This window comes from Ovis aries, chromosome 13, assembly GCF_016772045.2.
Source record: "Ovis aries strain OAR_USU_Benz2616 breed Rambouillet chromosome 13, ARS-UI_Ramb_v3.0, whole genome shotgun sequence".
NCBI lineage: Eukaryota > Metazoa > Chordata > Mammalia > Artiodactyla > Bovidae > Ovis > Ovis aries.
In genome coordinates this window covers 39218495-39240403 of record NC_056066.1, presented here as the reverse complement: position 1 = coordinate 39240403, position 21909 = coordinate 39218495, and the positions used below count along the sequence as shown (strand labels likewise).

Sequence of the window (21909 nt, the reverse complement as noted above, 5' to 3'; positions counted from 1 at the left end):
AAAAGACCCTGATGCTGGGAAAGACTGAAGGCATGGGGAGAAGGGGACAACAGAGGATGAGGTGGTTGGATGGCATCACCAACTCGATGGACATGAGTTTGAGTAAATTCTGGAAGTGGTGATGGACAGGGAGGCCTGGCATGCTTCAGTCCACGGGGTCGCAGAGTTGGACACGACTGAGCGACTACACTGAACTGAACCACTTTGTACTTAATCTGGATTGTGAACACTATCTACATCATTGAATGTACAGCCCTCTGCCTCAGAAACCTATACAATTGTGCTCTGACCTCTAAAGGGTGCAACCATTTTCGGAGCTGTTTGAGAGGTTGTTCCTGGGTTAAAAACCTCAATCAGGCTCAAATAAAATTTCCCATTTCTTTCTTAGATTGACTGATTAATTTTTCATCAACACTGTCACTGTGGAGATAATCGTGTCAGCCTGGGCATAAGCCTGGAAGTATTTATTTGTTTTGTCAACTTCTTTAACACACCATTAGAACTCACATAATTACTTCTGGAAAGCTAGAGCTGCCAAGAGTGGCTAAAGTTTCAGAAGAATGCAATTTTCTTACCTCTGTATACCAAAAAGACATTTGTTGTTTGTTTTTTTTTTTAAAGATGAAATTCAAGTTGCGACAAATAATATTAGACTTATGAGCATCAGGTAGAGGGGACATTACCGCCACGTCTTGCAGCCTTGGCAACAGGGCTCCAGAGAACCACTGACACAGGATCCTAGGTGTTAGTGAATGTTGAATCATGTTCCCACAAACTTCATGCTTTAAGTCCTAACCCCTTAATACTTCAGAATGTGACTATCTGGAGAAAGAGCCTTTAGTTTATTTTTCAGATTTTTTAATGTCAACCACTTAAAAAGTCCATATTGAATTTGTCACAAGTTTGCATCTGTTTTATATTTTGGTTTTTTGGCCACAAGACATGTGGGGTCTTAGCTCCCCAACCAGGAACCTGCACCCCCTGCATTGGAAAACAAAGTCTTAACCACTGGACCACCAGGGAAGTCCCAAGAAAGGACCTTGAAAGAGACAGAGTAATATGAGGTCAGATGGGTGGGCCCTTGAATCACTGTGTGTCCTCATAAGAAGAGAGGATTAGGACACAGACAGGAAGAGAAGGGAAAACCACGTGAAGACAAGGAAAAATGGCCATCTGCAAGCCAAGGAGGGAGGCCTCAGAAGAAACCACCCTTCCGACACCTTGATCTCAGACTTCTCATCTCCAGAACTGTGAGAAAATGACTTCCTGTTGTTTAAGCCCCGTATTCTGTGGGACCCTTCTATGACAGCCCGAACAAATCCATACAGAGTCCAGGAGGGTCACTACTTCAGTAAGTACAGACCGTCCTAGCTGGTATTAATAAATACATGGTCTGAGATACAATATCCAAACATCTTGGCGGATATTGCTAGGCTCTGTAGATGAGTGTTTCATCCACATTTGGAATCCAAAGAATAAAGTACAAAACAGAAAGCAACACAGACATATGAAATAGAACCTTAGGAAGAGAGGCTAGACACCTGGGCTACTTGTAAATAAGACTTGATTTAGCTGCTGTTTCTTAACCCTCCATATTCCTTCTCCCTGCAGAGGAGAGACTGCGAGTAACAAGCAAATTTAAGTGCAATAAAAGAAATTTAAATAAGACATAAGGGAACATTTCCTGACAATGAGAGATTTTCTTTCATTTAAAAGGCAACATTGCTGTGTGGAGATGTTGTGAAAATTATATTTTGAAGGGCCTTTTAAATGTAGAGTAAGCAGTACTTTTCCCGGGTGGGCTGGTTATAAGAGGCTGCATTGGTTATTCTAAGGGACACCCACGATTCTGTTGTGTGAAATTGTATCTCTCCCAGCCAAGGGCACATCGAGGTCCTCGGAGCCTACGTGTGCTGGCCCCTGGGCATGTATTGAGATTCACTTCGCAGGACTCCTTCAAAACCAAGACGCTCACTCCCCAGGTCACACCAGCCTGCGTGACAAACAAAAGTTTCGTCTTTCGCTTGTTTATATTTTAACTGGTAAATGTGTCGATGCCAGGGCAGCTGTGGAAATGCAGGCTGTGCCCTATTTTGCCTTATGCATCATCAAGAAAATTGCCAGCTCACTCCTGGTTCCAAAGTCTTCATTGTAATGATGCAGGGGACAAAAGACACAGCTTGATTTGCAATCGCTGGGCCGGGCCAGCGGTGGAGCCAACTGGAAAAAATACATATTGTTTTGAGCCATTTTATTGTCACTGAAGGAAAATATTCATAAACTGCCAGCATATGGAGGGAGCATCCTGATGCTTGTTCCCTCAGCTTTCAGACTCCTGGCATTTGAGGGATCCTGGGTCTCATTCAGTACAACCTCCCAACCAAGTAGAAAGCCCTTTCCTGAGACTTATGTCTATTCATGAATTTTTCCAATGTCTGGAGAACTTGGCTACTTCTAAACGAGGTACTCCACTTAATAAAAAATATACTTTTACTAGATTTTCCTTAACCTGGGACAAAATCTGCATCCTCAGACTTTATTCCCATTGGCCCTAATTTAGTCTCAAGGTTTAGTAGCTAAAAACTCAAATTTACAACTGTGTGTAATAATTTATAAATAAAGAACCGGCGGCTAAAAGAATGGGATCATACACAAATTATTCAAATAAAATGCAAAGTGAATGTGCATGGTTACACTTTTCAGATCCAATGGAAACTTCGGACACAGCTGAAATGATGAGATGGCAGCTGATCACAATATGTACAGTAGCTAAAGAATGAGAAACTTGATAACTAAATTCCATATAGGTTAAATGGATTCTGTGTTCAGAAATACAGTGAATCATGTAACTTTGATATTGTTAAATCATTAGAAATAATCAGCATCATATTACAAAGATTTAAATATTTTAAGATCTTTACCTAAAGAAGCTAGCAAACTGCATTTTTGTTTCTTTGCTTAATAAGTCATTTGATTGGAAAAAATAAAGAATGGGGACCACTGTACAAGCTCTGGAATGTTGAGTCATGATATTGTCACTCTGCTTGGAGGGGTGAAGGTTTGCATGAAATTGTGAGTTTCACAGCTGGTGAGAACAGACCCAACCTTGAGTCAAGGACCTGAGAACAAGCAGTTCTATTTGGGAGGTTATTCAGGAAGCATGGTAGGGAGGTTAGGAAGAGAGAAGGGAAAGGAAGGCAGCTAATGAAACATATGCCATCACATGGATCACTAGCTGGAACTTCATCTCCTGGAGTTCTGAGAAACAATGCAAAACTCAAGTCTCAAAGCCATCCCACCGAGGGGTGAGGGAGCTGAGGTATTTATACCTCAACTCCTTTCAGTTGTGGTAAGTAAATGTTTTCACAGCTGGTGGGGAAAGACTAGACCAGCAGTGTGTTGGGGTGGGTTCTCTCAGAAGCAGACCCTGAGTCAAGGATTCGAGCACAACTGTCTATCTGGGAGTTGATGGAGAAGATATCAGTAGGGGGGCAGGGATAAGAAACAGGGAAGCTGGGGGACTTTCCTAATGGTCCAGTGGTTAAGAATCCACCTTCCAGTGCAGGGTACTCGGGTTTGATCCCTGGTCAAGGTACTAAGATCCCATATGCTATAGGGCAACTAAGCAATGAAAGATTCCATGTGCTGCAACTAAGATCTTGACATAGCCAAATAAATAAATAAATATTTTTTAAAAAAAGAAATGGAGAATCAGAGGCTGCTCCTGGGGTCTCAGTGTCCTGGTACTTCCTGCCCACCTCTGGCACAGGACAGATTGGCCGTGCACAGTCCTGGCAAATCCCATAGACACAAGAGGTGAAGAGTCTAGAAGATGGGAGTTGTCCAAAGAACACACGCACACACACATATGTCACTGACAGCTCCTAAAAGTGGTAACTCATTCAATAATTCATTGAAGTGAAAAAAAATTGATCATGTATTTGTATAGTAGACCCACCACTGGAGTTTTTGATCACAGCCACCCTCGTCAAAAAGTCAAGTGGAAGGCTGAGCTGGGTGCTGGGTCAGCCCCTGCTGAGCTGTAACACCTTTTGTGAATTTGGGCAGCAGAGGTCACCTTTCCCAGGTGGTGCTAGTGGTGAAGAACCCACCTGCCAAGGCAGGAGACCCAGGAGATGTGGTTTCAATCTCTGAGTTGGAAAGATTCCCCTGGAGGAGGGTGTGGCAACCCACTCCAGTATTCTTGCCTGGAGAATCCTATGGACAGAGGAGCCTGGCAGGCTGCAGTCCCTGGGGTCGCAAAGAGCTAGACATGACTGAAGCAACATAGCACACACGCATGCACCTTTCTTAGCTCTCGTACATCAAGTCATGAGGATAAAATGAGACAATATACATGGAAATCCTTTGAAAGGTAAAAAGCATAAACAAAATTGAAAGCATAAGGTACAATGGTGTGTGCCCATTGAAACAAGAATTTTGGCTCATATTTTAGAGAAATTATATTTCCTTTAACTTGAGACTTTCATCAGATAAAAAAGGACAGGATCATAACACATTTCCAGTTCTCTGGAGCCTCATTCTTTGTTGCTGTTGATGTGAAGGGGAAGGCAAAATGTGCCAATGACTCTTTTCTGGAATATAATGAGCTGTTGATTCGTGAATCCATCCCTGAGTTGTTTGGAAGTCTACAGTAGTGTTTCCTGGTAACAAAACTTCATAATCACCATTTTATTAGTGGAGCTGGATTTTCAAAAACAAACAAGACACACAAAATGACGAGAGAAATTTTCCTATTTCCTTTCCATCCTGTCCAAGATCAACTAATTTTAGGTAAAAATATTAAAAGTGGCAGACAGAATAGTAAGACTTCTTTCAGTTTCCATATCTCTGGGGCTTTTGCTAAACAGACACACTTTGGCTAAACAGATTACATGTTTTTAAGTCCAGGATTTGGTCTAAATTTTGAATTGTGTTCCTGCCCATAAAGTTTCTAAGATAGGAACATACCAGTCATTTTATGTAACTTCAGAGCTACTCAGAAACACACTGAAAGGGAACCATATCTTTTCAACATTTTTCTAAAGATTTTTTTTATGTGGACCATTTTAAAAGTCTTTATTGAATATTTTACAGTACTGCTTCCGTATGTTATAGTTTTTTTGGCTGAGAGGTATGTGGGATCTTAGTTCCCTGATCAGAGATCAAACCCATACCCCCTGCTCCGGAAGGTGAAGTCTTAACCACCGGACTACCAGGGAAGGCCCTCAACTTGTTTTTAATAATGACAACAATCAAGGGGAGAGGAAAGATAACCTTAATTTTTTCAGAACTTACTCCACACTCGGCAGAGAGCTAAGGTCGTCATGTAGATTCTAACATTTAACCATCCCAACGACTTCCTGGTTTTGATACTATTTTTACCTCCATTTTAGGCATGAGAAAACTAAGCCATAAAACCTATTGAATGCTGCCTTCAAGAAGGATTTATACATTTGAAAGTGACAATGATAACATATTATTCAAGACTGTCTCACGCTGAAGGTTCCTTCAGAACACTCCTGTATGTCTTAGCTGAGAAGCAAGGGCAAGCCAGCCTTCACCATGAAACAATAAAGACCTCAAAGCTCTTATTAATATAGAAGGGATCTCCCTCTCCAGCTACAGCTCCGAAAAGTCTTTGTGACCTGTGTGAACGTTCCGACCAGCTCCATGCTCTTGGTTTCCTGTCCAGACGATAAGATCTGCCAAACCAACACCTGCTGTTGTTTAGATCAACAAGTCCTCTGCTTGTCAGTCTTGCCCCCAACATGCTCCTCTTCCTATTTTTGAACAATCTTTTTTTTTGACATCTAGAAGCATTTATTTTATGCAAAAAAAACTTAAATATGAATATATGTGTGCAGAAAGTGCACACATTACCTATGCTGAACAATGCCAAGTAACAGTATATTGATGCAACAGTTATCTTCAAAAATAAACATAAATGGAGCCCAGACTGGCAGACAAGAGCAATATCTTGATATAGTCTTTCAGACACGGGAAAGCAGAGCAATTCAAGATGCCCTGATGTCAACCTGGGAAGACTCATGTAAGTGAAAGACCAACCACAAAGTGATGGGTAATGACCGCTTGAAACGAGGATCCATGCTGATGGCGCGCTAAGTTTGATGGAGATGCTGAGTAAAGCCCTGGACCTGAGTGATCTCAGTCAGACCCCATGATGCCCCTTCGTGAGAGGTGTTACTACTCTTCCTATTTCACAAATGAGGAAACCTGGCTTTGGAGAACTAGATTTACACACCCTGCTGCAACTCCTTGATTTAAGAAACAAAACACTTAACTTCAAAGATGCTCATGGATGCAGGGAGACTTTGTTAAATTAAAATACCAAACTTTGGGATGACCCAGTTTCACTTGGTGAAAATCCTAATACAGACATGATTTTAAAGCAAGTTTAAAATGACTACTTGCAATAGACCTGTATTACATAATAAGTTGTCAATGACATAAACACAGAAGCACTAATTGTTGGGGTTAAAACTTAAAGGCATATATACATATATCTGAATATATCTGTATAAATGAATCACTTTACTGTATACCTGAAACTAACATAACATTATAAATCAACTACAATTCAATTAAAAAGGTAAAATAAAAACTTAAGGATATACAGAATTTCTCTAGTTCTTGACTTAGAAGATTCACTTATCATATTCAGGTTTTGGGTTCTATGTGTGTGCGCAAGTAAAATCCTGAAACACCATCAGTTATTTCACCACAACTTACCTCTACTCTAACAATGAACTTCTGAAGGTAGACATTCTGAATTCAGGAGACCTTTGGGGGCAAGGCCGTGGTGTCTACCCAGGGCCATGCCCCTTGACCCTCTGTGCTCACAGATATAGGCACAAGGTTGCGATGCACCAGGAACCACTCCTGAAAGGGGGCTGGGGACAGAACTGCCCAGCAGCTGCCACCACCCAGTTCCAGCACAGAGTCAAAAGCACAGCACAGCCACAAAGCTCCACCCCCACGTGCTCCTATGACAGCCACTGTACCTGAACTTTCGTGGATGCTGAACTCCTGGGGTGGTTCTAGGATGTCGTCCTGATGCGGGACGCAGAGTCCATGGAAGGGTCCCAAGTCAAAGCACTTGTGCAGGAGCTCCAGGTTCACTTGTGAGCACACGCTCATGAACCCGACAGCCACACCTTCCACCTGAAATGTCCAAGACATCTCATGACCATCCAACCTCAGGTGAATGGGCACCATGAAAGCCCTTGCCCGTGGGCACCTGGAGCTGTATGAGGGAGGGAGCACCCTACGGTCAGGCGCAGTGCACAGCACACATGACAGGCTCAAAAAATGATGTCGTGGATGACCACCTTGGATGGATGACAATCTATCATGCATGACAATCCTAGAGATGGGTCTGGAACTTGGGGACGCTGTCATGGTGTTCTTGAGGGGAAATTTTGCCCAAACAATACCCCTGCCTACCCTAAATCCTTTCATTTCCCTACTGCAAGCCCAACCCTCCTGTCTACTTTCCTCCCCTCCACCATGCAGTTCCAAGGAAGACCAGCCATTATTTCTAGTGGCCATCTGGTTGACCCCAATTTAGAACAAGTTAATAATTCGCTCCTCATCAAGTAGGTACTCTTCAATTTTCGTGTCTGTGTGTGTGTGTGTGTGTGTGTGTGCTGTGTGTGTGCATGTGCTCAGTTGTGCCCAACTCTTTGTGACCCCATGGACTGTAGATGGCCAGACTCCTCTGTTCACAAGGTTTCCCAGACAAGAATACTGGAGTGGGTCACCATTTCCTTCTCCAGGGGATCTTCCCAATGCTGGGATAGAACCTGCGTCTCTGGAGTCTCCTCCATTGGCAGGTGGATTCTTTGCAACTAGCGCCACATGGGAAGACTAATTTCTTTCATTTTCTTGAACATATATTTGACTGGATGGTCTCACGGGAAGGAGATGAGAGGAAGGAGGTTCAGTGGAAAGTTCTGAGAGAAATAAACTCATTGCACCTGTTCACGAGGTGTGTCTGATCTACAACATAACCGCCTCCCAGCATCCTGTGCTGTGTGTGCCACTCAGTCATGTCCTATACTTTGCAACCCCACAGATTGTAGCCCGCCAGGCTCCTCTGTCCACGGGGATTCTCCAGGCAAGAATACTGGAGTGGGCTGCTATGCCCTCCTCCAGGGGGGTCTTCCCAGCCCAGGGATCAAACCCAGGTCTCCCACATTGCAGGCAGATTCTTTACCATCTAAGCCACCAGGGAAGCCCTCTCAGCATCCTACCTGATTCTAAACCTCCTGCAATGGCCCTCATCATTTTAGGCCTTTGGTGAGGAATACACCAGTGGGAAGATGAGGGTGACAGAGAGATATAATAAAAAATATTTGGTCTTCATCCCTCACTCCTGGCTCAAAGTTCATAAAACACTCATAATTTCCTGAGAGTCTTTCATTCTTCATAATAAGCCCCTTTCAATGGTATGTGAGTTTATGCTAATGAGGTCACTTTTAGAAGATGGGATTGGTTACCAGAGGAATCAGCCATGTGATTAGAGAGTTGGAGCTTTCAGCCATGTTCCCTCGACCTCAGGGGCTTCCCTGGTGGCTCAGATGGTAAAGAATCTGCCTGAAATGTGAGAGGCCTGGATTCAATCCCTGGGTCAGGAAGATTCCCTAGAGGAGGAAATGGCAACCCACTCCAGTATTCTTGCCTGGAGAATCCCCATGGACAGAGCCTGGTGGGCTGCAGTTCATGGGGTTGCTAAGAGCTGAACACAACTGAGCGACTAAGCACACAGCACCTCGACCTCTGAGAATGGGAGAGGAGCTGGAGAGTGAGTGCAGCCACCACAGCCGAAGATTTAATCAACCATTAATAGAAAACTAGAAAAACACCTAAACAATGGGGTTCCCAAGCCTCCCTCCTGGTGAACACATGAAATGCCAGGCAGTGGTAGGCCCAGAGAGGGCATGGAAGTTCCCCCCGCCCTCCCCACCGCACCCAGTGCATCTCTTCCATTTCCTGTTCCTGAGCTGTGTCCTTTACAGTGAACCCAAGATGGCAAGTAAAGAGGCACCTGCGCTCTGTGAACCCTTCCAGCAGGTCCTCAAACATGACCGAGGAGGTCATGGGAACCCATGAGCTATTGCTGGTCAGTTAAAAGCACAGGGGACAGTCTGAGGCTTGTGAATGGCATCTGATGGGGGCAATTTTGTGGGCCTGAGCCCTAAATCTGTGGGATCTGCCCTAAGGCTGAGCAGTATCAGAAAGTGAATTAGACTGCAAGACACCCAGCTGGTGACTAGAAGCTGGAGAGCTGGCTGGTGTGGAAAAGATGTAACACATTTGGGATCATAAGTGTTCTGAGTAGAGGAAACAACCTATCTTTTCATGAGTGACTAGCTGATCTAGGCCTATTACTAGTACTGACATATTATAAATTAACGACAAATTTTAATTCTATCAAATTTTAATCCCACATTGACTGATGACTGTGATTGAAATTCTTTACTATGTTCCTTTAGCAATTCTGGATTTCACTCTTCTCTGCAAGGAAAGCATTTAAAATTTTAAAAGAGGCAAGAAGGAATACATAGTTCTCAGGTTAACTATCCTCACTCACAGTGATTATGTTACAATATGTACATATATCAAAATATTAGGTTGGACACCTTAAACTTATGCAATGTTACATATCAATTCTAGCTCAATAAAATTGGAAAGAAGAAAAATAAACATATTTTGCATAAATAATTCATTTGATCTTTATGTGGGTTCTAAGCAAATTCTGGTAACTGATTTGACTCTGACAGCTCTTATAAGAAAACAGCATTTAGTGGGTGGGTTCTAGCCCTCCAGAGTTCAGATTTTATTTCTTGAGACAACCATTCAGTCAGAAGAACTCAACAATTGTCAGAATTCCCAGATCCTAAGAATGTGACATCATTCCATAAATGCCCAGTTGGATAAAATGGTTAATACTGCCTAAAGTAGAGCAAGAAGCTACAACACTCTTTTAAACCTCAGAGGGAAAAAAAGTTAGCTATTAACCTATTCGTTCTCAAATGTATCTTCTGGCTTAAAACTGTTCGTTCTCCAAGATGTGTTTGAAAAGTAAATATGAGATTCCCTGTAATTCTCCCAAATGCTAGGATACAAGAGGAATTTTTAAATGAATTTTTTTTCCGTGCATATTCTTTTCTTTACAGCTCCCTCCCCCCAACACTAGTTGCAAAAGGCTGGATTCACACAGCTGTCTTACAAATCCATTGACACTTCAATAAAAGTCCAAAATAAACATTTTAATTTTTTTCCCAAATAACAAGTGATTGTTTGTCTTGTTTGCACGCGTGAACAAAGGCTGCGTAGCCGCAGTTGTCTGGCTTCTCTGTGATTTTAGGCCCGAGACTCAGCAGACGCTGATTAACCAATCCATCTGCCATATGTGTGGAGAGAGACGGCCAGCCTCCCTCTCGGCAGGGAAAATTGGCATCCATCTTGGTTCACATGGAGATGTCCTTCTCATCTACAGCCACGCTGGCGCAGCGCAACTTCCATGGCCTGAAATACCTTTTGCTGGCTTCGCGGCGAGCTGCGTGTGCACGATAAGAATGTATTATTTATAAGACCGCTGGTAGTAATGAGCTATTACACTAATGGCTCGTCGTGTTTGGAATTTGATTTCAAATGGCATGGATCACACATTCTGATGAAAATGAGAAAAACATGTTTTGCCATTAGGAACAAAAGATTTCACGTTCTCCAATTCTGCAACCTGTTATATTCTCGTCATTCATGCCGGGGCTGCGACAATTCACAAAGTTAAGGATGATGGACCCAACACAGTGAGGATATATTGTGGACGTGCCTGCTTTTTTCCTTTGGGTGCCTTTGTGATTACCGTTCTGACATGAAAAACACTGTTCTTAAATGTGAATTTGTGGGAGTATTCAAATGCGTCTTTGTGTGCGTGTGTGTTTTCCAGAAAAAAAAAAAAAAAAGTTGATTTGATGGATGTTTTCTTTTTTACTTGTACAGTGAAAAGGTAATGATTGCAGGCTCCTGTCTGTCTTCCAGGTAACAAGTACTTTCCACTCCAAAGGTGGCTTTCATTATCTCACACTGTGAGCAAAACTGAGTTTGTTGCTGTGCTTGTTTTTCCTATGAGGATCCATATGACAATGCATAAGGCTAAGATCATCATAACCACACATTCGGTAGCCGAGTCTTCATAAGCAGGTCCATCAATAGGCCCGTGTGCAACATATCATTCACACTTCCATCTAAAAAGCCCTGTATCACCCACCTTTCTGGGTGACCATACTCCACAGTGAGGTTACCCTCATTGTGACAACTGTTAGCTCTGATCCTTCCCGCCTGATGCCAGAGGCATGGCTGGGCAGGCAGGCTCTGCCCACCCGCAGGTCAGTGGTGCCTCCTTGGACTGCTGCTGCCCACGCTCGGATGCTGCCAAGACAGACACTCTGCCCATCTGTCTCCAGGAGCTGCCCTTGGCCTCCAACCACCCTGCCCTGAAATCTCAGTTTGTATAAACACCAGATGTCAAGGTAAGCTGGGATGAAGTTATAAAAAGCAACTTTGCTTACTCAGAACTCCTCCAAAGTGTCGATGAAATCAAAGAAAGCACTCGCAGTTAAAACCCTTTAGTCCACAGCTTGCACAGTGCAGATACAGTTCTCAGGCCTTCCACACCCGTGGCCTGGGTCTGCCGTGGATGGGTCTGGAAGGGGAAGGCTTGCTGGACTGTGCCCTGTTCTCTCTGCTCACTCAAAAGTGCAGCGTGCTGAGTAACTCCTAAGCGGCAGTTACAAATAAGCAGGAAAATGGAATTCCAGCGGAGCTATTTCAAATCCTAAAAGATGATGCTGTGAAAGTGCTGTACTCAATATGTCAGCAAATTTGGAAAACTCAGCAGTGGCCACAGAACTGGAAAAGGTCAGTTTTCATTCCAATCCCAAAGAAAGGCAATGCCAAAGAATGCTCAAACTACCGCACAATTGCACTCATCTCACACGCTAGTAAAGTAATGCTTAAAATTCTCCAAGACAGGCTGCAGCAATACGTGAACCGTGAACTTCCAGATGTTCAAGCTGGTTTTAGAAAAGTCAAAGGAACCAGGGATCAAATTGCCAACATCCGCTGGATCATCAAAAAAGCAAGAGAGTTCCAGAAAAACATCTATTTCTGCTTCATTGACTATGCCAAAGCCTTTGACTGTGTGGATCACAACAAACTGTGGAAAATTCTGAAAGAAATGGGAATACCTGACCTGCCTCTTGAGAAATCTGTATGCAGGTCAAGAAGCAAGTTAGAACTGGAGATGGAACAACAGACTGGTTCCAAATAGGAAAAGGAGGACATCAAAGCTGTGTATTGTCACCCTGCTTATTTAACTTATACACAGAATATATCATGAGAAATGCTAGGCTGGATGAAACACAAGCTGGAATTAAGAAGTGGCAGACTTTATATTTTTGGGCTCCAAAATCACTGCAGATGGTGACTGCAGTCATGAAATTAAAAGACACTCCTTGGAAGGAAAGTTATGACCAACCTAGACAGCATATTAAAAAGCAGAGACATTACTCTGCCAATGAAGGTCTGCTTAGTCAAGGCTTTGGTTTTTCCAGCAGTCAAGTATGGACGTGAGAGTTGGACTATAAAGAAAGCTGAGCACCAAAGAACTGATGCTTTTGAACTGTGGTGTTGAAGAAGACTCTTGGGAGTCCCTTGGACTGCAAGGGGATCCAACCAGTCCATCGTAAAGGCGATCAGTCCTGACTGTTCACTGGAAGGACTAATGTTGAAGCTGAAACTCCAATACTTTGGCCACCTGATGCAAAGAACTGACTCATCTGAAAAGACCCTGATGCTGGGAAAGATTGAAGGCGGGGGGAGAAGGGGACAACAGAGGATGAGGCGATTGGATGGCATCATCAACTCAATGGACATGAGTTTGGGTAGACTCCAGGAGTTGGTGATGGATAGGGAGGCCTGGTGTGCTGCAGTCCATGGGGGTTACAAAGAGTCAGGCATAACTGAGTGACTGAATTGAACTGAACTGATAATTTTTGAGGATTTATTGATTTTGCTTTTAGTATAATTTATTATACTGTTAGTTGATATCACTTAATTTTTGACAATGGCTATGCTTAACGATCAGTTGGCCAAGTTCCTGAAGATTTAACAACTGGCTCCCCTGAGCCAGGGCGAGCGCACCCCCCTCCCTGCAACCCCAGAACACTGCTGCTTAATGGCCAGCCTGAGGAAGCCTACAGGGGTTGGAAAGAGGGTCCTGGGAGGTCAGTGGGAGGGTGGTGACTGCACTGCTCTTGAACCCAAAACAAGCTGAGATGCCCAATATGGCTTGGTGCAGACCAGACACTCACTCCCAAATCCTAGGTCAGCTTGCTTGCCATGGACAGGTCCTGCTCCCAACCTTCCATGTGAGACTGAGGCCTGTGGTCACATCTCCACGGAACACAGAGTGATCACACTGGACTCCGTTTGTATCTTTAGAGATACCAAAGGATCCCTGCAGGGTTGGGACTGCAGTTTTCAGCCGGCAATGTTGCTTTGATGTTCACACACACTGAAAGCTTGTAACACATGACAGGAGAGGGAAAGAAATGAGGGAGGAGGCTGCTGCAGCTGCTCCTCACAAGCACTAAAACTCAAGAGATTTGGGTTCAAACTTGCATCATGAAACCAAATAATTAAAGGCTTTCTCCAGAGTGATATCAGTATCATAGCGATAAGACAACCCTTGGTTTTGTCTCCTGCTCAGCAGCAGATATTTGGCTTCCATGTATGAACAAAAGTGCATTTGAGGGAGCTGTGGAATCCGGCACCATCCACCAAGGGGCCTGGGGGGAGTCTCACCAGCCTGTGCATTGAGAAATAGGCAGACAGACCTCAGTCGTGGTTGTGGACCCTGCAGAGGCCCATGAAGTGACTCTAGCTCCTCTGAGCCTCTGTTCAGGAGCTCCTGAAAACAGTGCTTGAGATAATCACTCATGGATGCGACAGCCTTTGATGAAGTTCAGACTTCCGGAGAAGATTCTGATCCATTTGGAGCAAAAAATAAAAACCAGTTTGGATGTTCTAGAGTGGGGTAAGACAGTCTGCCTTTCCCCACAACACCCATCCTCCAAGGTAGTACAGCTTAGGCCAAGATTTATTCCCATAATTTGTCCCACAGGGGTAAGGGAGACTGTGTTAGGGAGTGCCTGGCTTCCCCAGCTATGCAGGATGCTGCCAGAGGGACTCATTTCTCTCTTGCCCGACTTAGAGTACTAAATTAGGAGCTCATGACTGGGTTGGGGGGTGGGGGAGGAAGGAATCTGAGACAGCAGCAGGTAGGGCCCTCAGAGGACATTAACAGGCATCACAGATTCCATCAAGAAGCCCACCCATGAGTTGCTGGGAATATTCCACCCAAGGATCCTACCAACTGGCCCAGGAATGTTCCACATGCCTTATCCACACCCCAGCCCACCTTGTGGCAGCTCTCATGTACTCTCCTAGGAGTGGTGTGAGCAGACCTAGCAGATGGCTAAGGAGCATAATGAGAAAATTGGCCTAATCTGTGGTCCAGGAAGATACTACAAACTTGAGCTTTAGTGCCATCTTTGGGAAGGCAAAACACTCAACCTGGTGCTTTGGAGGGCCCATAGAAAATAAACAACTTAAAAGTTCTGCCACAAGAGAGAGCAAGAGGCACAGAGGAGGTGTATCCATACAAGGACACCTCAGAGAAGGCAATGAGGAGCCTGGCAGGCTGCAGTCCATGGGATCACTAAGAGTCGGACACGACTGAGCGACTTCATTTTCACTTTTCACTTTCCTGCATTGGAGAAGGAAATGGCAACCCACTCCAGTGTTCTTGCCTGGAGAATCCCAGGGACGGGGGAGCCTGACGGGCTGCCGTCTATGGGGTCGCACAGAGTCGGACACGACTGAAGTGACTTATCATATCAGAATCTCTGGCAGGGCTGAGAGAAGGTATTTCTCACCCAAAGACCAGAGGAAATGATTGCTAGTCAAATGTGAAGTCAGCAATGCAAAACTCCAGGACCATGAAATATCAAGGAAATATGACACCACCAAAAGGTCACAGGAGTCTTCTGATAACTGAACCCAAAGACAAGGACAAATGGTAACTCTCCAATGCACTAGACAAATAATTCAAAAAAGCTGTTTTCAGGAGACAGTGAGCTACAAGAAAAAACAGACAGTTCAACAAAATCAGGAAAACAATACACAAATAAAATAAGAAGTTTAGCAAAAGAGAATCCCTAAGAATCAACCATAAATTCTGGAGCCAAAGAATCAATGAACGATATGAAAATATAATACAAAGCATCTAACAGTGGACCTGATCAATCAGAAGAAAGAATAGTGTGACTGAAGACAGGAACTTTGAAAATATCATGTCAAAGGAGCACAAAGTAAAAAGAATAAAAAGAGTTGAAGAAAGTCTGTATGATCTATAAGATACCATCCTAAGGACCAGTTTGTGAATCACCAGAGTTCCAAGACAAGCAGAGAGGGAAAACGGGGGAGAGAGCTTATTTAAAGAAATAATGGCCAAGAACATCCCAAATCTGGGGAGAGATATAGATACCCAAGTTCATGAAACCCATAGGTCACCAAACAAAATCAACTTTAAAGATCCTTCTCAAGATACATTATAAAAAAAAACTCAAAAATCAAAGGTAAGAGGAGAATCTTAAAAGCAGCAGAAGAAAAAAATCTTGTGACTTCCAAGAGAACCCCCTCATAAGACCATCAGCAGATTTCTCAGCAGAAACCTTCCAGAACAGGAATTAGCAGGATAATATATTCAAAGTGCTGAAAGACAAAAACTGCCAATAAAGAATACTTCACTCAGCAAAGCTGTCCTTCAAAAATGAAAGACTTTCCTAGACAAACAAAAGCTAAGAAAATTCTTCACCTCTAGACCTGCCCTATAAGAAATGTTGAAAGGAGTTCTTCAAGATGAAATGACAGGATGCCAATTAATAACACAAAAATATATAAAAATATACAACACAATAGTAAAAGCAAGTATACAGTCAAGTTCAGGATATTATAAAACTTTTATATGGCAAAGCATTAACCACTTAACTCTAGTGTAATGATTAAAGGATGACAATTTAATATTTCAATAACTATAGGTACAATAATTTGTTAGTAACTATGGGATATAAAAGGAGGTAAACTGTGATATTAAAAACATAGGGAAGTAAAAGGGTAAACCTTTTGTGTGCAATTGAATTAAGTCTTTAGTGTAAAATAGACTATTAGGTCTGTAAGCTGTTTTATGTAAGTTTCATGGTAATCGTGCAATAAAGATCTACAGCAGGTTCACAAAAGATAAAGAAAAAGGAATCAAACCATTTCACAGCAGAAAATCATCAATTCATAAAGGAAGGCAGGAAGAAAGGAACAAGGGTCCTACAAAACAGCCAGAAAACAGTAAGATGGCATCTGTAAGTCCTTACCTGTAACTGGGGCTTCCCTAGTAGCTTAGATGGTAAAGAATCCGCCTGCAGTGCAGGAGACCTGGGTCTGATCCCTGGGTCAGGAAGATCCCCTGGAGAAGGAAATGGCAACCCACTCCAGCACTCCTGGAGAATTCTGTGGACGGAGGAGCCTGGTGGGCTACAGTCCATGGGATCGCGAAGAGTCAGACACGACTGTGTGACTAACTTTAACTTTACCTGTAATTACTCTAAGTGTAAATGAATTGTATTCTCCAATCAAAAGACACAGAGTAGCTAAATGGATAAAAAATAAGACCTATCAATTTGCTGCCCTCAAGAAATTCACTTCCTTTAAGGATACACATAATTTTCAAGTGGAGAAATGGAAGAATATATTCCATGCCAGTGAAAACCAAAAGAGAGTGTAGGTAGCTACGCTTATACAAGACAAGACAGACTTTAGGCCCCCAAGAAAGAGGCAAGGAAGGTTATTAAATAAGGATAAAGGGGTCAATTCATCAAGAAGATATAATAGGACTTCACTGGTGGTACAGTGGGTATGACTCCGCCTGCCAATACAGAGGACATAGGTTCGTTGCCTGGTGCGGGAAGATCCCACGTGCCACAGAGCAACCAAGCCCACGTGCCACAACCACTGAGTCCGAGCGCTGCAACTACTAAAGCCTGTGCACCCAGCACCTGGGCTCCACGGCAAGTGAAGGCCCCGCAGTGAGAAGCTCACACACTGCAAGAAGGAGTCGCCCCCCACTCACTGTAGCTAAAGAAAGTCCAGGCAAAGCAATGAAGACCCAGCACAGCCAAAAATAAATGAATAAATCATTTAAAAAAAAAAAAAAAAGAAAAGAAACGACCCAATCAAAAAATGGCCCATAGAACTAAACAGACATTTCTCCAAAGAAGACATGCAGATGGCTAACAAATACATGAAAAGATGCTCAACATCACTCATTATCAGAGAAATGCAAATCAAAACCACAATGAGGTGCCATTTCATGCCAGCCAGAATGGCTGCGATCCAAAAGTCTACAAGCAATAAATGCTGGAGAGGGTGTGGAGAAAAGGGAACCTTCTTACACTGTTGGTGGGAATGCAAACTAGTACAGCCACTCTGGAGAACAGTGTGGAGGTTCCTTTAAAAACTGGAAATAGAACTGCCTTATGACCCAGCAATCCCACTACTGGGCATACACACCAAGGAAACCAGAATTGAAAGAGACACGTGTACCCCAATGTTCACTGCAGCACTGTTTATAATAGCCAGGACATGGAAGCAACCTAGATGTCCATCAGCAGATGAATGGATAAGAAAGCTGTGGTACATATACACAATGGAGTATTACTCAGCCATTAAAAAGAATACATTTGAATCAGTTCTAATGAGGTGGATGAAACTGGAGCCTATTATACGGAGTGAAGTAAGCCAGAAAGAAAAACACCAATACAGTATACTAATGCATATATATGGAATTTAGAAAGATGGTAACGATAACCCTGTATGCGAGACAGCAAAAGAGACACAGATGTATAGAACAGTCTTTTGGACTCTGTGGGAGAGGGAGAGGGCGGGATGATTTGGGAGAATGGCATTGAAACATGTATAATATCATATATGAAACGAATCGCCAGTCCAGGTTTGATGCATGATACAGGATGCTTGGGGCTGGTGCACTGGGATGACCCAGAGGGATGGTATGGGGGGAGAGGGGGGAGGGGGTTCAGGATGGGGAACACATGTATACCCGTGGCAGATTCATGTTGATGTATGTCAAAACCAATACAATATTGTAAAGTAATTAGCCTTCAATTAAAATAAATAAACATATTAAAAAATAAAATTATCAAAAAAAGAAGATATAACAATCACAAATATATTAATATATATCCTCAACATCAGAGCACCTAACTATAATAAGCAAATACTAACAGATCTGAAGGGAGAGATAGACAACAATACAACACTAGCAGGGGACTTCAATAGCTAACTTTTGACAATGGATAGACATCCAGAGAGGAAATCAACCAGGAAACGTTAGACTCGATGCATACGTTAGATAAAACCGACCTAACAAATGTGTACAGAACATCCCATCCAACAGCAGTAGAATACACATCATTCTCAAGAACACATGGAACATTGTCCATGATACAGAAGATGACAGATCACAAAATGAGTCTTAGCACATTCAGTCAGTTCAGTTCAGTCACTCAGTCGTGTCCGACTCTGCGACCCCATGAACCGCAGCACGCCAGGCCTCCCTGTCCATCACCAACTCCCGGAGTTCACTCAAACTCATGTCTATCGAGTCGGTGATGCCATCCAGCCATCTCATCCTCTGTCGCCCCCTTCTCCTCCTGCCCCCAATCCCTCCCAGCATCAGAGTCTTTTCCAATGAGTCAACTCTTCGCATGAGGTGGCCAAAGTACTGGAGTTTCAGCTTTAGCATCATTCCTTCCAAAGAACACCCAGGACTGATCTCCTTCAGAATGGACTGGTTGGATCTCCTTGCAGTCCAAGGGACTCTCAGGAGTCTTCATGAAAAAGATTTAAATCATACCTAGTATCTTTCCCAACTACAATGGTATTACCCTAGAAATTAATAATAGGAAAGCTGAAAATTCACAAATATATGAAAATTTAATATACTCCTGAACAACTAAGAAGTCAAAGAAGAAATCAAAAGGGAAATAAAAAAAACCTTGAAACAAACAAAAGTGGAAATACAACAAACCAAAATTTACAGGATACTGCAAAAAAGCATTTCTAAGAGGTAAGTTTATAGTAGTAAATGCCTACATTAACCAAAAAAAAGGAAGATATCAAATAAACAATCTAACTTTACAACCTCAAAGAACTAGAAAAAGAACAAATTAAGAAGCCCAAAATTAGCAGAAGGAAGAAATTAACAAAGAGCAAAGCAGAAATAAATGAAATAGAGACCAGAAAAGTAATCAAAAAGATCTGCAAAACTTAGAGCTGTCTTTTTAAACAGTAAACAAAATTGACGACCTGTTAGCTAGACTAAGAAAGAGAGAACACTCAAAATCTGAAATGGAAGAGTAGGTGTTAAAACTGATTTCATGGATACAGAGGTTAAGAGATTACTATGATTAATTATATACCAACAAATTGGAAAACCTAAAAGAAACAGATAAATTCCCAGAAACAGATAAGCTACCTAGACTGAATCAGGAGTTGTTAATCAAGGGATACAAATTTCCAGGTATAAGATGAATAAGTTCTGGGCATCTACTGTACAGCATGATGATTACAGCTAATAACACTGTATTACATACCTGGGAGTGGTTAAGAGGTAGATCTTAAATGTTTTCACCACAAAAGAAAATGGTATTAATAATTTTGTAACATAATGGAGGTGCTGGCTCACGCTTTGGTAGTGATCATTTTGCAAGATAAGTACATCAGACTAACACACTGTACACCTTAATCTTACACAATGTCATATGTCAATTATATCTCAATAAAGCTGGAAAATAAATACATAAATAAATGCCTTCTCTAAAAGACAAAGAACTGACTTAACTGGATGGGTACAGTGGGACCATTAAAGGCTTATTTGGGCCTGTATGAATCATTTTACCTATCAGTGCTTCTCAGGTGGTAAATGTATTGAGTCTTCTCAGGAGACTCAAGAGATGGGGGTTTGATCCCAGAGTTGGGAAGATCCTCTGGAGTAGGAAATGGCAACCCACTCTCTTATTCTTGCCTGGAAAATTCCATGGCCAGAGGAACCTGGAGGGCTACAGTCCGTGCGGCCGCAGCATCAGACGCAACTCAGCACACACACACACACACACACACACACACACACACACACACACACACAGTTTTTGACTCATTGTGTAAGACGTGGTTTTTTAAAATGGTGCTGCTGGGCCCAAATGCTTCCTGACCCTTCCTTCTGTCACTAGCCTGGAGCCAAAGGTCAAACGACAATATTTGAACAAACGTCCTTAAAAGACAACACATAAACCTACATATGAAAAAAAAAAATTAAGTCTTTCAATGCAGAAGAAACAACTATCATTGACTAGTACATCTGAATCTAATTTTTAAGGCCGGTTCTCGCCTGAAACTAAACCTCTATGAACATCTAAACTCATCTTATTCTTTTTTTTAAGATGTTAATTTTTTTTTTTTTTTGGATGTGGACCATTTTTAGTCTTTATTGAATTTGTTACAATACTGCTTGTGTTTTATGTTTTGGTTTTTTGGCCACAAGACATATGGGATCTTCTGCATCTCCTGTACTGGAAAAGTGAAAGTGAAGTCGCTCAGTCATGTCCGACTCTTTGAAACCCGTGGACTGTAGCCCACCAAGCTCCTCCATCCATGGGATTCCCCAGGCAAGAATACTGGAGTGGGTTGCCATTTCCTTCTGGAAGTTGAAGTCTTAACCACTGGACCACCAGGGAAAGTCCCCACCCTGGCCTTCTTCCGATGTGTCTTCTTCTATCATATACATCAATGTTTCACCACATGGACTACATATGGGAAGTATACGGGGAGCGTTTTCAAGATACTGACATGCTCTACCCCCAAAAGATTGATTTCATTGTTCTGACTGCAACCTGGCATCAGGAATTTTTTCTGAGATAGAATTCACCTTCTGAAACTGAGGGTAATGATCAGTTAAATCCATCACACCCAGGGCCTGCCATCACTGATTAAGCTCGCCTTAACTGTTGCTATCTATACAAATGACTTGCACATCTGCCAAGAGGCACATAGCCCAAATGATAAGATGTTTGTCCAAGTTGTTTTCCAGGAACTTGGAGTCAGCTGTGTCTAGTTCAGGCTCGAACCTGTTAAGACTGAGCATCTGGGAGGGCCTCGTAAAACCTGAAAAGTCTAAAGCGGGAACCCTGGGGAAGCAGGTGACATCATGGCTCCAAGGATGTTCCTCGAACCAGGACCAGGGCCGCCCTCCTCTCATCCCTCTCCCGGGTGGGCCCTAGGTGAGTTATCATGCACCTCACACACGACAGCGTGATTCTCCTCGTCTTGAGCCTCGATAAGCTCAGCCAGGAAGTACTCGCCGTATGTCTCCTTCAGGATGGTGTCATGGTGCAGGAATATTGGCATGAGGTTGTCATGATCTTCCACCCTGTCAAAGGAAAGGCCTAAATCAGTGTTGGTTCCTCCGTCTGCTCCTTTGATCCTGTCCTAAATGCCAGGGATAGAGCAACACGCTGAAGAAATAGACATATAATGGGGGGAATAGGCAAGAATGTAACAAACAAGTCTGGAATGTTTCAAAGTGTGACCAATTGCTTTGGGATGGAGAGTGAGGGGGCCGAGGGGTCAGGGATGGGACACCTGAGCGAGACCCAAATGGAGAGATGGGGAGGAAGCTATGTCGAGACC

General features: G+C 43.0%; 1 protein-coding gene across 1 annotated transcript in view; it reads right to left on the bottom strand.

Annotated features, from left to right (window-relative positions):
• CFAP61 (cilia and flagella associated protein 61) overlaps nucleotides 1–21909 on the bottom strand; it is a 250124-nt gene that overhangs the window by 194755 nt on the left and 33460 nt on the right. The window contains exons 7-8 of the mRNA XM_060397508.1: nucleotides 21517–21649; nucleotides 7026–7185 (exon numbers count right to left, since the gene is read on the bottom strand). Of these exons, the coding sequence (XP_060253491.1) occupies nucleotides 7026–7185; nucleotides 21517–21649 (293 nt within the window). The remainder of the gene's footprint in view (nucleotides 1–7025; nucleotides 7186–21516; nucleotides 21650–21909) is intronic.